At 35.2% G+C, this 18326-nt stretch overlaps 1 protein-coding gene across 2 annotated transcripts in view; it reads left to right on the forward strand.

The window, feature by feature from the left end:
* DAPK1 (death associated protein kinase 1) overlaps positions 1-18326 on the forward strand; it is a 241603-nt gene that overhangs the window by 213170 nt on the left and 10107 nt on the right. For both annotated transcript variants that reach the window (XM_074207911.1, XM_074207910.1), the window contains 4 exons: positions 10382-10570; positions 12596-12793; positions 15195-15333; positions 16436-16556. In XM_074207911.1, the coding sequence (XP_074064012.1) occupies positions 10382-10570; positions 12596-12793; positions 15195-15333; positions 16436-16556 (647 nt within the window). The remainder of the gene's footprint in view (positions 1-10381; positions 10571-12595; positions 12794-15194; positions 15334-16435; positions 16557-18326) is intronic.

Genomic DNA, 18326 nt, shown 5'->3' on the forward strand with positions numbered 1-18326 from the left:
CTCCCAGCATGCCAAAAAAAGTGAAAAGATAAGTCTCCTAGATTTATAGACTTATTTGAGAGGTGGAAAATAGTACAGCTAACTAAATCTGATCACAGTAGGAGAAAGATGTGGAACATAACTACTTTTCATGTTCTTCCTACACCTGTGATTAATCAACAGATTTCCACTATCACATTGAGCTCCCACATCCATGGGGAATAAGTAGCTGTTGTGATGCCCCAGTCTGAGATTTCATAATTTAGGCAGCCAGCTTCTGTTAGTGGTATCTGATTTTCCTCTTATTAATCTAGATGATAAGTGTCTGAAGAGAGTAATTATCTAAAACAGGACTGGCTGGACTCAGCATTGGAATTCTTGTCCTTTATTGCTTAACAAACTTTAATGGAGGGATTACAAGTTTCCCCTGGTCTAAATCTACCCGAAATACCCTTCTGCCCTAGTAAAGTTGGCTGTTATTGGTAGGTCTATATTTCATGAAAATAGAAGCTTAGGCCTGGAGACCCCACTCAATATAGTGAGGTCCATTATCAGTATATCTAGCAGTTTGAGAATTTGAAAAAGGGGCTTCACAACTTGGGAATCAGGGAGAGCAAAAACCAAAAGCACTTTTAAATTATTAAGAATAAAACAAGAGTAACATATGTTTATATATAATATATCATATATAATACATAGTACAATAAAAAAAGAATGTTAGATTTTGAGTCAAAGTAATCCACTCTCTCTCAATTTACTTACATACATACATTCAAATAAAGAGAGATGCATTATGGAGAAGAGGAGAGGGAAAAGGTGGAGTGTGGGGAACATGAGAAGTGCAGCATGGTATGTGAATTCTCCCAGTACCTTCATTTCATCTTGTGCAAAAGACATGTAGTTACTTATGTTGGATTTCTTCATCTGTTGTAGCAACTTCTGGAAGAATTGTTTCAGGCTTTAATCTCACATTAGGGAAATGGACCTAAGCAGATATATGAGAGGATGCATAATAGTCTTCCTGCTGAGAGTACTGCTTAGTTCACTGGAATTCCAGAGGTCTGGATAGAGATTAGAGACTCAGCCATTTCACTATCAGAATCCCCATTTAAAGGCATGTCAGATCTTTCTCCTAATCCTTATAAAGAATGGTCTTTTCAAGCAAATGTTTTGGGGTTTTGGGGGGGGGGTTTAGGTTTTTGAAGGCAAATGGGGTTAAGTGGCTTGCCTAAGGCCACACAGCTAGGTAATTAAGTGTCTGAGGTCGGATTTGAACTCAGGTACTCCTGACTCCAGGGCCAGTGTTCTATCTACTGGGCCACCTAGCCACCCCCAAGTAGATATTTTAATACCTAAGTTTCCTTAAGAGAGAAATTTTGACTAGATTTAGATGTATTTGAAAACCAGATGGGTAGTTTTTTTATGTAGAAGTTTAATATACTTTTCAAAGGATTTTTTAATTTTAATTTCATTTTTTTCAATTACATGAAAAGTGTTTTCAATAATCATTTTTATAAGATTTTAACTTCCACGTTTTTCTTTCTCCTCCCCTTCCTATGACATTGAGTAATGTGATATGGGTTATACATGAACAATCATGTCAAATATATTTCCATATTACTTAGGTTGTGAAAGAAGACTCAAACAAAAGGGAAAAAACTGTGAGAAAGAAAAAACATACAATAAATTTTAAAAAGTGAAAACATTATGCATTGGTTTACATTCAGGCTCCAAAGTTCTTTTTCTGGATGTGAATGGCATTTTACATCACAAGTCTTTTAGAATTATCTTTGATCACTTATTGCTAAGAAGAATACTGAGAGTCTGTCATAGTTGATCATCATTTAATGTTGTTAAGATGTACAACCATCTCCTGGTTCTATTGACTTCACTCAGCATTAGTTCATGTAAAGTTTTCCAGGTTTTTCTGAAATCCATCTACTCACGATTTCTTACAGAACAATAAAATTCCATCACAATTTGTTCATCCATTTCCTCAAATTCAAATTATTTTTCACTACAAGAAGACCTACTATAAATATTTTTTCTACATGTGAATACTTTTCTCTTTTTTATGATCTCTTTGGGATATAGACTTAGTAGTAGTATGGTTGGATAAAAGCTTTTGTACAGCTTCATAGTCCTTTGGGCATAGTTTCAAACTACTCTTCAGAATGGATGGATTAGTTCACAACTCCACAACAGTACATTAATATTAGATGGGCAGATTTTTTAAAATAATCATTAATGGTTCAATGTTAATTTGAAATCATTGATTCAGTGTTAACAATTTTTTCAAAGACTTAGGGGTAGAGATATTATATTTAACAGATTAAAATAACAAACAAGCTACTGCCCAGTAGCTAGCAGTCAGGAGTCAAAAAAATCTTGATAGTACAGACTATTGGATAGAATCTAATGAGTTGAAATTAATAAGAATAAATATTTATCTTACATTTGGGATCAAAAAGTCAACCCCAGAAGTACAATTTGAGGGAGATGTGGTTAGAGACAGCAGTCAATTAGAAACACATATAGAGATTTGATCAGACCACAAGTTCAATGTAAGTCAGCTGTCTAAAATATAGTATGATATAAGACACTGAGTTTTAGTCATAAAGTCAGAAAAAACTGAAATCAAACTTTGCTTCTGATAATAGCAGGGTAACCATGGTCAAAGTTCTATGTCATGAGATTCAAATGATATAATATATGAAAAGCACTTTGCAGATTCTAAAACACTGTAGAAATATTTGTAAATTATTATAGCAGCTAAAAAAACTAATGTTATCTTAGCCAGCATTTATAAAAAGGCATAGAGTCCAGGATGAAAGAAATAATCATCTTATATTCTGTCCTGGACACATCCAAATCAGTGCTAATAGTGAATCCCTTGAAGTAGTGCCATGCATTCAATTTTGCATTATTCAGAATTATAATTATATAATTTTCAGTCCAATGGAAATAGGCAATATGAATTTGCATAATGCACCTGCTCTAGGAGATTTGTTCTTCACACAAAATGGAATGTTGTCTTTAGTTTGGACAAAGGGACTCCAGATGGTACCATGGAAAGATCAGTTGAAGAAACTAGGGATACTTAGCCTGAAGAAATGAAGTCTCATATGGGAAGGGTAATTCTCTTCAAATGTTTGAAGGTCTCTCATGAAGAAAAGGGTTTGGACTGACTGGAGGGCAGAACTAGGGGAAATTAGTGGCAATCATAAAGAGGCAGAATGAGGTTTAGCATAAGAGGGAAAAACCACCTTATATTAAAACAACCCAAGAGCAGGATAGGCTACCTCAAAAGGAAATATATTCCCTCTCATTGGAAGTGCTCCAAGCAAAGGTTCGATGATCACTTATGAAGCATATCAATAATACTTGTTCAAGTATAGATTGGCATTTTAAGTCTCATTACAGGCATTTCATAATTTTGAGATTCTATGATGAGATGAAGTGATCTGATCTGCTCATATGCCAGCACTGAATGATCTCCTTCCAGGGTTGAAACACCCATGTTAAGTAAAAGATAATATTGTGTCTCCTAAATTCTCATCCAGGGACAAGGAATTGATTCTAAATAAGTGAAAATTAAGATTCTCAAATATTTTCACAACCAGTAACGATTTGGTGGTTCTATTCCTACAAATATTGTCTTCATAGGTGATCACAGAAGATTCTCATGTCTTGCCAAGTCTAAAATTAATATTGAAACAGAGAAAATAGCTTGTATTTTATAACACTTTATGATTGGAAATTGTACCCATTGCACATTTTTATTTTAATCTTAATTATTAACATTTCCTCCATTGCTGTTGAATCAACAAAGTAATAAAACAAGCCCTGATTTGTAGCATTTACTGATTTCTGAGTGTAAATGTAGTGGGCCCACACACACACACCCTTAGTTATACCCTTTTTTGCAAATGAGAAATATAAGGTCCAAAAAAACCTGTATTTCCCTCAAGAACAAACAGCAAGTCTGATGCAGAGTTACGTTTGAAACCCAGGCCTCCTTTTTCTCACCCTAAAGAGATGGAGGGTAGGGGTGGCAAAAGAAATAGAGTAAGGTAAACAACCCCTTCAACCTCTTTCTTATGAGGCTAAACAGTGTTAGATCCAATCTTAATTCCAGTTGTTAGGAATATATACCCATAGGGCTTTGCTCATTGTGCTCACTTACTAATTGAAGGTCTATCAATAAACCAAGCTTCTGAGTCAGCCAGAACCTGCCCCCCAGATAACAGCTGAGGTGGGGCTTTAAAGTTGAGATATGTATTCACATAGATTGGTATTACTCTCTTCATCTGCTTCCCCCTCAAATGAATTAATTACATTAGCCCTTTGTGCCTTCTAATTTTAGATGTCTGCCTGAGATGATGCCCTTCATGTAGGTTCTTCACAAAATATGACTCAGAAGGTTTAGCTTATCAGAGTACCACTGAAGGTAATGAGCCCCTTCAGGAAGTATCTAAATATACCCAGGTCATCAAATTTAATAGTGACTAAATTCTCTTAAAAGAATCTGTATAGGAATCTACCCCAAGATATCTTGAAAATTCAGGGCATTTCTGTCTTGAGAGTACCCTTTCTGAAAAGCTTCCTCCACTTTATCATTTCTTCCAATGTCTAGCTAGTCTTTAAATTTCTACTTCATGCCTTCTCATTGGTTAATCCCCCCACAAGGGTTGATAGGAAAACAGACTAATTGTTTTCTTAAGTTGCATCTGATCAAATTATTTGAAAGCTTTCAGACTGCTTCATATTCAGTATCTCACTCTAAATCTGCCTAACTCTTAGGTTGTGCCAATTGGAATACCTGATCCATAATTAGCAAACTTTCTGACCTTTTTCCTTTTTCATTCCTTCCATCTTCTAGTGTTCCTTGAACTTTGGCACCTTTCTGATGATACTGCATATTTGACCACATTTTTCAGTTGTGTTTTTTTTACTCACACTCCACCACCCATTCAAACCCCATTGATCACAGTGGGGGGAGTTAGAATACTCCATATTCCATGGCCACTTCTAGGCTCTTCCTCCACCACCAAAATTGAACTCTATCTTCTTTAAGGTACATGCTCTTACCTGTTGACCCATAAGACTTCTTCAGTACTTGGTTCATGGAATTTCAGGTCCATTATACTAGTGGACTTAAGCATGCATTTTGACACTCAATTGCTCTTACTTAACAAATTCTACTCAATTTCCATCACTTATTCCCTAATCTCCCTCAATCATACATTAGGATAGTCAGATACTGGAATTTATCATTATACATATGTGCCATTCCCTTTAAAATTCTGACTTTGCTTTATCTGATCATAATTTTGTATAATTTCATATCTCCCAATGTCTCTGCCTTCCTAAAATTATTCTTCACTCTCATCAAGACTTTGAAATGATTAATTCCTCAATGTGTTCTCATATTCTTACCTTCTCCTATTCTGACTTCTCTCTCTCCATTAACTCTATAATTAGCAAATTCAATTCTCAATCCAATATTTATGAATTCTTTGACTTCTTGTCCTGTCACTGATCATGATTTGCCAAACTCCAACCCTGAATTACCTCTACCATTAGTTTCCTTTGTTCTTCCAATAAACATACTGCTGAATAAAGCTTAAGAAAACCATGAAACTGATTGGTTGATCTCAGATTTATTATTTGGTCTCAGCTGGGCTATCATGGCAATCCTTTCACACCTTTTTGATCCATTAACTGTCTCGCATTACTACAATGGTTAATCCAGACCTTTTCATCCCTCTTCAAGTTTTTTTAAAATCTCACTTTATTATCAAGAATCTTGAATTATGTTTCACAAAAAAAAAAAATGAAGCCATTTGTTGAATGCTCTTCGTCTTCCCTTCTCCTCATATCACAGTCCTTGCTATCCTCACAATCTTTTCTCTTACTATCTCTGATGAGGAGATGACCCTTTCCTTTTGCTTGAATAAATTCTTCCAATTGCACCTTTGGTTCTATCTCCCCTTTCTTCTCCAGGAGATGGTTCCCACTTTCATCTCCATGTTCTATATTATTTTCAATAATTTCTGCATCTACTGGCTCCTTCCCTGAAGCCTATTAACTTGCCCAATTGAAAACAATAGCAGCAGTAGCAGCAAAAACAAAAACCAAAAAACCAAACCTGATACAACCTTCCATAGTTTTTGTCCTATATTTCTTTTCTCCTTAATGGAAAACCTTCTTGAGAAAGTTGCCATATTTACCTCCCATTTTCCCCCCTGTCATTTGTTTCTGAATAATCTGCTATCTGGCTTCTGATCTTAGCCTACTAAAATAGCTCTCTCCAAAGTTTTAACCTTTTATATCTTATTTGCCAGATTTAACGGTCTTTTCTCAAATATCATCTTTCTTGACCTCTTTGTAACAACTGTTAATGACTCTCTTCTAAATACTCTTTTCCCTTTAGGTTTTCATGACACTGTTCCCTCCTAGTTCTTTTATTGCTCTGACTAATCTCTCTCAGTCTCCTTTGCTTGACCTTCAACCATGTCATGCCTGTGAACTATGTGAGTGCCTCCCATGCTAAATACTGGGCCCTCTTCTCTTTTTTCCTCTATACTGTATCATTTGGGGATCTCATTAATTCCTATTGTGACAGATGAAAAGTGAAATGACTGAAGAAACAAAGTTTTCATTATCCAAGCATATCAATTTATTAAGCAATGCATGGCAATTGCCTAACAGATTGGGACCAAATCTCCTCAGCTTAAGCCTGGACCCTGAATACAGAGGGACACAGACTTTATATACATTAAAAACAATTAATCAAATATGACAAATTAATTAAAGAGAAACAATACAACATTAGATAATCGGATTTCTAATTGGAGGAAAGATTAGAGATTTTTCAAGTTGGGAATGGGAGAATGAATAGGTATAAACCGAATTCAGAAAAAGAAGGATCTCTGGCTGTAAATAATCAAAGAAACGTGGTAACACCTAATTAATCAGTGCAGGGCAAGTTTTCCTGTAAAACATATGGGGTGCTTGAGATTATTAATTGTGGGAAAACTCCTTGCATCATTCTTTGGATCTGACTGAGTTTCTGATCAGCATAACCTAGGATCTTAAGTTAAGGGGCTCTAAAATGCCCCTAGTGGAGGTGATTCAACTTCCTAGTCATGCAGGACTGGGTTCAAACCGTACAATAAAATTTTTTCTAATATATACAATTGAATAGTTTCTCACTGGACAGAATTTGGGCTAGAAAGGAATATGATCTAGCTCCAGAATTGAGTCACAAGATGGAGTCATTGTAGTTCACTCAAACCCTACAATTAACCACCTACCATCTTAATTCTTTCATTTTCCATGAAATTCAGTTATCATCTTCATAAAGATGATTCCAGAATCTATTTATCCAACCCTTGTCTCTCTTCTGAACTTTGGCACTTTACCACTGCTCTTTGGGATTTCTCAAACTGGTTGTCCTAAAGGTATCTCAAAATTAACATGTCCAAAACAGAATTCATCTTTATTCCCAATCCTCCCCACTTCCCAACTTTTCTATTATTGTTGAAGGTACCACCGTCCTACCTTTAACCCAGGTTCACAACCTGGATCATCCACAACTTCTCACCCATGCCCTATGTATCCACCATCACAATGTCTCTAATACATGCCCTCTTCTTTCCTTTCACACCACCACCTCCTCAGTTTAGGTCCTCATTGGATCATTAGGTCCTTCTATCTGGATCATGACAATATCCTGCCTTGAGATTCTCCCCACTCCAGTCCATCCTCCACTCATCTGACAAAGTGTTTTTGCCTTTCTTTGAGACATCAATATTTTACCACATTGCCTAGCAAATATTAAGCTTTTATAAATGCTTGTTAATTGACCAATTTAATGATTGATAAAGTACTTTGGTTCTTTACCTTAAAAATGAGTAAGCATGGAAACTTTAATAAAACATATTCCCTTTTCTTTTTCTCTAACCTAGTTCAGGCAAATCTGTTCTTAATGCTAATCAATAGAAAAGAAATGCCAGTGTAGGGTTTGTTTAGCCTGTAAGTCCACCACTCCCGATTGGGAGAGGAGGATGCAAGAGAGAAAAACAAAAACAGAAATTCTGGTTTTAAACCAAAAAGAAGAAAAATAAATCAATAATTCAAGAAGCTTTTATAGGTTACAGGTTAGAGGACCACTACAGAAATGGTTTCTTAAAGATGATTATGTTGATTTAAAGCCAAGTGGTTAGGCTCTTCTTCCTTCATATGCCTATGTAAAGTGGGGTGAAAGTTTTGGCATATCAAGAAAAAAACAATCTGGAATAAATTTGAAGAACTGCAACCTAATCAAGATTTGTTTTTAATCTGGTTTTGTACTTAGACACTTGCCTGAGGGAGTTGGCAAGAAAGGTACATATGATTTAACCATTAGTACCTCAGCATTGTGACCAACCCCAGCTATTCATTCTCTATCTGACTCAGGTTCTTTATTAGTAATGTGGGTATATAACAATACCTTTTACACATACTTCATACATTGTCATGAGAAGCTAAAGCAGTAATTACATTTCCTTTTTAACTACTGTAAACTACTACTTCCTATTTTAGATTTTGATACTCTTAAAAAATTGATATCTCTTACCAGTAACTCCCAGATAGAATCCTCAGTTAAAAAAAAAAGAAAAAAAGAAAAAAGTACAGTTGAGCACTATGGTTCACTTCATGTAAGTCTTCTCAAGAATATCTGAATTCTTAATATTAGTTGATTATTATGGTGTAGTATTTTTCGGTACATTCATATACCACAATTTGTTTTAATGGAAACCCATTTTCATTTCACTTCTTTGCTACAACAAAGTGTTAGAGGACCATGCCTTCTATGGATGATCTCCTTGATTTCTATCTAGTTAATGTATTTTCTAGTACAACTCTTAGTAGTTTGAAACTATCCTAAAGATTTTACTCCACATTTCCGAGCCATTGTGTGACTTTGGCAGTAATATACTGACCAATGACAAGAAGAATTAAAAAATGCTCCTTATAGTCCCAGTAGCATGAAATGGTCATAACATTGCTTTGAAAAACATCCTGGGTAGAAAGGGAGGCCTAGGCTTCTAGGATTATTGCCTTAAATTATTTGGCAATGAGGAACAAACCTATTCCTAAAATAATATAAATCTAATATCGCTGAGCATCACCTCTTTGTGTAATGATTGGGAAATGGTAGATAAACTTGTGATATAGCAGTGTTATGTAATGAAATTTCACCATATATTATTAATAGATATAAGAGAAGTAATATTATTAAAACCCTCTCTCTCTTTCATGGTTAGGCTAATTTTTCCTTTAAAGGTACTGAAACTACAACTGAAATTGATTAAGGAAATAATTTCAGGCCTTTGATAGGCATTTCTTGTTTCTTGGGTACAAAATAGCCAGGAAATAAGGGACTGAGTCTCCCTGAGATTTTTAAGCCCCAACATCAACAGGATGACCAAACTAGAAAGTCATGTTCAGCTTTATCAATGTTTTATCCTAGATGATTATCTCTTCCCTTTCAATGACTAAGCAAATTTCCTTTTGTTACCTGTCAGGTGGATTCCAAGTATAAAAATTCATTCCAAACATGGACATAAACTATCAGAGAAATCAGCCTGTTTCTTCAGATATACAAACACAAAGAAACAGGAAATGATTCCTGTATTGTGATGAAAAGTGAAAAAAGCAGGATCGAAACATATCATAAGATCACAAAATCTCAGAGTTGGAAGGGATTATCACTGAACAAAAATTCCCCTCTACAGAATATTCAACAAGGAGCCATCCAGATTTTGCTCATAGATGTCAAGGACTGAGAGAGAGAGAGAGAGATAAAATCAAACAAAAACCTAAACATATTATGTGTGTATAAGGACACACAAAAACATTTTATATAATATATATTCATATATTTGTATATGTGTATGTATTTACATATATATATATATAAAATGAAAGAAATAATATAATTTCTTCACTTTTATCTTCAAACCACTACCTGAGCAGGTATTAATATCTTTTACCTTTGTTCCTTTTCTAGTTCCCAAAACCGCCCTTGGTGCACTTAACTATTTTCTTTTCATTACTAGGAAAGTCAGCAGCTAACAATATTGCTCAGGGGAAGAATAAAAGAATCTTTCTCTAAGATAATAGAATTCCAAGGCAGAAGGGACCTTGGAGAACATATAATCTTACATCAGTTTTACAGATGTGAAAATGCATGTCTTCTTTTTTGACCTTTCCATAGAAGCTAGATATTAATTAATTGTTACAGTATAGTCTTTAAAAGACCCGATACAGTTCAGCAAGATGCCCTCTGAGTTGAGATGTGCCTTCTCTTGTGTATTAAGTGATTAACTTCCTTTTTTCTTGTGTACCCTAGTATCAGTGAGTATCAATAACCTGTATCCTGGCTGTGAAAATGTAAGTGTAAGGAGTCGTAGCATGATGTTTGAGCCAGGCCTCACCAAAGGGATGCTTGAAGTATTTGTGTCTCCTTCCCATCATTCACACTACTCGGCTGATGACCAGTCAACCAAAGCGATTGATATCCAGAATGCCTATCTGAATGGTATGTTCCATTTTTGGTTCTTATAAAGTAGGGCTATTCTTTTCTAATGGGTACTGAATCCCTTGACTTTTCTTTTTAAAGAGGATTTATCTCTAAACTTTAATCTGCGAGAGAGAGAGAGAGAGAGAGAGAGAGAGAGAGAGAGAGAGAGAGAGAGAGAGAGAGAGAGAGAGAAAGAGAGAGAGATTTCCAAAGGATACAATAATACTTGCTAGTAATAGATGAAAAGACTAAAGAATATAATTGGAGACTATGGACTGAATCAGGGGGGAGGGGAGAATAGCCTTGTAAAGGACCCAGTGGAGGGTGTATCCACATTGGCAAAAATCACCAATTGAATGATCATCCTTTATAACAAGGTTGGCAAAGCACTCTACATTTGATCCTCATGATAACCAAGTGAAGTAGATGAGGAGCCTGAGGCTGAGAGATTAAATGACTTACCCCAGTCCCATCTCTGATGTCTGAGATAGGACCTAAACTCAGGTCTTCCCATATTTCAGGTTCAGCTTTCTTTCAACTATGATTGCATTTCCTTAACATCTTGATATTGCTGATTGGTATTGACAAATCATTTAACTTTCAGAAGTGAATTCAGTGACTATTTCCTGAAATGCAATAAAACCAATTCTTTCACTGTTCATATTCTATCAGGACCAAACAAGGATTGCCAAGAGGTAGACATCACATATTGTAGTAGGACTGTGAGACCAGTCAGGAGTTTACAATATAGTGTCAACACTTTAGTAACTATAAAATCATTTGTTGTTGTTAAGGCTTTTTATGTCTAATTCTCCATGACCCCATTGGAGTTGTCTTGTCAAAGATCAGACTGGTTTGCCATTTCCTCCTCCAGATCATTTGACAAATGAGGAAATTGAAGCAAACAGGGAGAAGTGACTTGTCTAGGATCATCCAAACTTGTAGGTGCCTGAGGCCAAGTTTGAACTCAGAAAGTTGAGTTCATTCTCAACCTTAGAACTGGTACTCTATCCAGTGTGCCACCTAACTGCCCTAAAAAATCATAGAGAGGTCATTTAACCTACTCAGGGCTCAATTTCTTTGTCCAATAACATGGGAATCATAATAATGTTTGTATCACCTACTTCATAGGAGTGTGAGGAAAGCACTTTACTAAACTTATAGTATTATAAATAAAAGTTATTATATATACATGTAACATAATAATAGCCCCCTAGCTTTATATAGTATGAAAAATATTTTATATATATTTGCTCTTTTGACTCTCACAACAACCCTGGCAAATAGACTTTCATCTTACATATGAGGAAACTAAGGTTAATTTGCCCAAGGTCACACAGTAACCGACACAGGATTTGAACTCAGATATTCCTGACTCCCAAGTTCAGCACACTTTCTCTCTCTCTCTCCCTCTCCCCCTCCCCCTCTTTCTCTTTCACTTGTGCTCTTTTTCTCCCTCCCTCCCATATTAAATATATTTCTTCAGTGCCTAAAATGATCCAGGATTCATTAGTATGGATACCCTCAACCAACACAGATCATAACCTTCTACATGTTTAATGACTGTTTCAGAAATGAATACAGCCAAAATATTAATCATACCCTCTGGGGATGAGATGCTTCAAAGTTAATTAAGTCTATCCTTGGCCAGTACCCATGCTGTCCATCAGTAGATTCCTAAGAAGGAAACAGCCAGAGATAGTGCTTCATTACCTGAAAGCTCTCACATGAGTTCTCTTCTATACCACCTTGGAGCAAACAGTTTTTAATATGAATTTGAAATTGCTTTGCTAGGTATATAAAATTGCATGTAAATGTACATGTACCTGCAGGTGTAAATACACCTATATCTGTGGTTTTGCATTGATATTTATTAATATTAATAATTTGTGTGAGTTGATATACTTGGAATCACAGTTTAGGTACATATAAAATAAATGCTGCCTCAAATTCCAGTCTCCTAGATTACTATGGGAGAAGCTGAACGAAATTTAGCTTTTTGCTATTTGAAGACACACAATAGTCTTATTTTTCTCTCTGCAGGAGTTGGTGATTTCAGTGTGTGGGAGTTCTCCGGGAATCCTGTTTATTTCTGCTGCTACGATTATTTTGCAGCAAATGATCCCACTTCAATTCACATAGTGCTATTCAGCCTTGAAGAACCTTATGAGATACAGTTAAATCAAGTGATTTTCTGGCTCAGTTTCCTAAAGTCACTTGTCCCTGTTGACGAACCCATAGGTAAGAGATAGGTAATATGTGTGCATGTGAATGTTTCTTTAATGATGAGGATGTTGTAGTTTCTTCTTTGATGTTGAATTTTTCCCCCCCGTGTGTGTGCCTCCTACTCTCATGATTTCAGGGAGGAATTTAGCATACAGTTAGCGTTTTTCAAATCTTGCCAGTAACTTGAGCTGACAAATTGTATATTTCTGTACTTCTTTCTAATCTCATGTACACCTAGTGCTGAATATCTGATGAAACATTTTTGTTCTCTTGATTGGTTAAAAAGTAAAAGACTTGTCAGATTTATTATTTATGAAAAAAATCACTTCTTAGTTTTTCTCTCTCAAACATTAAATTAATAACTAACCATTTCTCATTGACACTTGGATCATATCAATTGGTCAACTTTTGTAATTTGGAGCTATTGTTTCTTTTTTAAAAAAAAAAATCAAAAAGCCTTTTGAGGTGTACTCTAATATTTCTCGAAAGAGAAAATCCACAGGAACCATAAGAAGCCAGCCAGCAATATTAAAATAATCCTTGCTGCCATTTTTTTTTAATTGTTCAGCCATGTTTGATTCTTTGTAACCCCATTTGGGGTTTTCTTGGTCAAGATATTTTACTAATTGCCATTTCCTTTTCTAGTTCATTTTACAGATGAGAAAATTAAGGCTTGCTCAGGGTCACCCAACTATTAAGTATCAGAGTCCAAATTCGAACTCAGGAAGAGTAATCTTTCAGATTTCAAGGATGGCACTCTATTCATTGAACCATTTTCCCTTTGCTAACAATATCAAACCGGCAATAGAACAGTTGAATTTCCTCCCACCAGGGGGCAATACTGCATTTTAAAATGTCTTTTCTGCAAAAAACTGTGTATGTGTCTGTATTTGGTGTGTGTGTGTGTGTGTGTGTGTGTGTGTGTGTGTGTGTGTTCTGACTTAACTAATATTTTAAAATAGGGATAAGGAATCTTCTATCAGGGTCTACTGTCCCAATGGGAAAAGAAGGTTCTATAAATTTTTTAAATCTAATTAATTTCATTTTTTCTTAATAAATTTAGAACTTAAGACATAAAATTCTATATATGAAATATAACAAATAATAAAAAATGAATATCAGTTTCATTGGAGAGAGAGGTGAAAGGGAGGGAAAAGGAAAAGAAAAAGAAATGGATAAAGAAATATAAAAATAACAAACAAGTAGGGATACATAAAAGGCTGGAAGAGTGAAGCAGCTGCATGAAGAAGAGAGAATTTTATGGAGTAACATCTCCATCTTATGGCTGTTTAGGATATTACCTCTAAAGACTTTTCCTATGCTCCATGTTTAGAATAATTTGTATCATGATATAATTACTCATTTATTTAGAATTTTAATCATTTGATATTGATGCTTTGCTATTTATCTCAATGTCTAAATGGGATCATAGGCCAGATTGAGTATATGAATCATCTCATTTTATTTATCTAATAATTACGAAATACAAAATTACAAAAGAGCTATTATTTCTTTAATTGTCATAGGAAAGTAAAAAAGCAAACAAACTTAAGAGTAGTGGCCAATTTAACAAAAACAGCTTGTGTGAATGTTGTTTCTGAGGAGAGGGAATAAATTGAAATAAAATTCCCTTTTGTTTCTTAATCTAAAGGGAGAGCCATTCTTCACCAGTAAAATCTATGTAAAATCCGATTCTTATAAGGAAATTATAAAAAAAAAAACCTGTAAGTTTATAAAGCTAGAGTGGATTTAAACTTTTAAATGTATGTTTAGTATTATGATCTCATTCATATTGCCATATTGTGTCTTTCTCTTTCTCTTTTCATTCTTTTTCATGGTATCTTCCAGGCTTTCCTACTTAAACTCTCCTCTAAGTGAGAGTTCATTGTTTGTGTAAGTACTGTACAGTTACATTCATACCAAAGTATGAATGTTGTGGACCATTTATCATCATTGTCATTTCTATAGTATTATGGGGTATCCAAAGAACTTTTCATAGCTCTTTTAAAAGGAATCATCATTGGTGGTTACATCTCCTCTGAAAAGGTAGATAGATACTGGTTGGTGATTTCTTATATTTTTCTTTTATCTAGTTTCTAAGAGTAGCATTTCTTGAAACAAAAACTTTTTGGATTGATCATAGGAAAGAATAACTGTTAGAATTAGATCCATCCACATTACTGCCATGTTCAGGGCAATGCCACAATTCTATAGATATTAGAACAGTCAGTTTGTCTTCTTTGAGGTCCACAAACATAATTGTAAGCATAATTTTCCTAGTTTATGCCTACTTGGGAAGATCTGGAATGTTACCTAATTATGAAATGAACTCTGGCTTAGTTGAATGTGGAAAAAGAAAAGAGAGACAGAAATGTCTCTTAAAGTTGTGTGTGTTTTTTTTTCCTCCCTTCATCAGCTTTTGGTGGCAGACTGAAAAACCCGCTTCGAGTAGTACTTGTGGCTACTCATGCTGATATCATGAATGTTCCCCGACCTGCTGGAGGTGAATTTGGTTATGATAAAGATATGTCACTGCTGAAAGAAATTAGGAACAGGTAAGGTATCATGTCTTTAAGACAATCTCAGACATGTATTTGCTCTAATGCAAACACTGTTTACAAGAGAAACACAATCAAAAGCACACTTAGAGGTATTTGGGGGGGGGGGGCTGTGTCTCCCTCGTTCACCCAAGTTGAAAGTACAACCACTCATCAGTTCAGTCCTCCTGATTGGCACAGGAGCACCTGCTTTGGTTTGTTTTTGTTTTGTTTTTAAACTGGATGTATTTAGGCAACCTAATGGTCCATGCTATGAGGACTCAAGATATTCCTCTCTGATGAATTGCAGATATCCAATTGGCTTAACACACTGCAATTTCAGTACTCCTAAGCTCAAAAAAATAGATCAGCTTCATCCTCCTCCAATTGCAGGAAAAGCAAGTGTGTCCTACCACACCAAGGCCTTTCATCTACTTTTAACTATGCTACTTCATGGGAAGAGAACACAAGGGATGGGTATATGAGCCAGAGTTTGGGGTGTTTCTTCAGTGTTCCTCCCATTGCTTTGTATAGCTCCTGGAGCTTAGATTTGATATATTCATTCTGATCTTTCTTAAGTACCCTCCGGCTATAAAACAAGGAGAAAGTTCTTACTCAGGTCTACTCAGTCAGTCCATTCCCTTAGTCATTACAACCTTGCAATACAGTTATACCTTCCATATCACAACTTTCCCTATCACAAGTTTGATATATATCAGATAAGCATAAGAAATCAAATCGTAATTTGGGGGGAGTTTTGCAGAAATCACAGATGACATGAGACAGATGACACAGAAAAAGTTTAGAAACTCAGAAAAGCATAAGATATTTGTATAGTATTTGTAAAATACCAACATATTTTATCTTTTAATATTATAAATATGCCCCAAATTTGCAATAATATACTATATACATCCCATAAAAAATAAGATAATTCAATTTCTCTGGGACAGAAGGAAGGGCAAAAAAATTTATGTGAATTTTCCAGATCAAGGGGCCCTGTACCTCTGGACATGGGAAGGATAACTGTATTTCACTTTAAAGCATCTTGAACAAAATGCTGTCAATCTCTTTTTAAAATAGATTTTCTATTCATTTGTCCACTACTCCTTTCTCTTAGATTTGGAAATGATCTTCAGATTTCTGACAAGCTATTTGTTTTGGATGCTGGTGCTTCTGGATCTAAAGAGATGAAGCTACTACGAAATCATTTGCAAGATATAAGAAGTCAGATTGTTTCTGTAAGTAGGACCTGCCAGTGAAAATTCTAGCCTCTTTTGGTTAGAGTTCATATTTCGAAGGGAATATTTGATGATGAAAGCCTCCTTAGTATCTTCAGACATAGCACAACTGAATGGGACTCCCTTCTTTTTATCCCTTCTTGATTGTAGTTCAACAGATCAATTAAATAAGTACTTACTAAGTATCAATGCAAAGTCAATAAATATTTATTAATCACTTAGATGTAATTTATTAAGATATCAGGGCATATCTTGTCGCCAGTTATTTTAAGTGGAGTTGAGTGATTTGATCCATTGACTCAGTCAACCCAAACTTTACACATAAAAACTCATGGCTCATCCACTGAACACCCCAGTCCACATAGGGATAAGGGAAGACCATTAAATGATAGTCTCCCACTACTATTCATAAAATGTCCTCCTGGGCATACAGGTATGAAGAGTAATTTAGCTTCACAGTGAACTTCAAACAAATGATTTGACAAGCTTTCCAATTACTGGGCTTTATTAGCTTAGTAGTTTTTTAAAGTTTATCTTTTAAGGAATATACCTTAGTAGACCTAAAACATAAGACTAGTAAAGGAAAATTCAAATTCAGTTCTCTGTGTACATTCTGTAAAGACATATCTGTGTGTGTAGATTATTTGCTTAAGCACTGGGGGAGATAAAGGCTTTAGAAGTTAAAAGGGTCTAATCTCATGGAGTATTATGTAAGAAGTAAAAACAGCACAATACATAAAAAAATCACATGCCAAGGACTTAGTAAGTTGCAAGACAAAATGCTATATGAGGCCCAAGAGGGGATTCTTTAAAAGGTTGCATTTTAGTTAATCTTTAGCAGAATTCCACCAAAGCAGAGAAGTCAAAAAAGGCAAAAAGGGAGCTTAGCTAATTTTGTTTGATATCCTTTCTATAGAGAACACTTTGACTGAATAAGGACATGAAGAATGACAGTATCGGAAAAAGTTGGAAAGTTAAGGGTGATACAAGATAACAAGAGATCATGAGTGTCAAAGAAGGGAATATGAACTTTACTTGGGAGTCAGGAGAGTGACAAGACCATATCTATGTTTGAGTAAGATTATTCTGGCAAAGTTTGAAAGATTAGAGGGAAGAGGGAGTAGAGGCAGGAAGATTGTTCCATTCATAATACATTATTATTATTACTTTTTTAAATTTTGGTTATATATTAATTATACAACTCTACAAGTTGCATTTTTTTATAGATGACTGAACAATGGATGCCAAGTATTTTGAAATAGATATAACTAAAAATATCATCCCAAGAAGTTCTAATCTTCATTTGATAGAAACTTACCATTATTGTTTAGAAAACCACTCTTGGGCCGCTAGGTGGTGTAGTGGATAGAGTACCGGCCCTGGAGTCAGGAGTACCTGAGTTCAAATGCGGCCTCAGACACTTAATAATTACCTAGTTGTGTGGCCTTGGGCAAGCCACTTAACCCCATTGCCTTGCAAAAACTAAAAAAAAAACAAAAAACAAAAAAAACCACTCTTACTCACCCACATTTCCTGTTTCGTTACCCATAAAGTTATCCATTTTTTTCTGCTGATAAGCACATGAGTGAAGTGGACCTGCTCACTCAACATTTTGCTGTCTGAATATATCCCCATTTGTATGCATTTCTATTTCTGTGCCTGAAAGTTCTTAAGAGATATTCAGGGAACTGTTATCCATTTACATTAAAGAGTAGAAGTGAAAATTCTCAACAGAATTTTTGACAGATATAAAAAGACAGATGATTGGAT

Source organism: Macrotis lagotis, chromosome X (genome assembly GCF_037893015.1).
Source record: "Macrotis lagotis isolate mMagLag1 chromosome X, bilby.v1.9.chrom.fasta, whole genome shotgun sequence".
Taxonomy (NCBI): domain Eukaryota; kingdom Metazoa; phylum Chordata; class Mammalia; order Peramelemorphia; family Peramelidae; genus Macrotis; species Macrotis lagotis.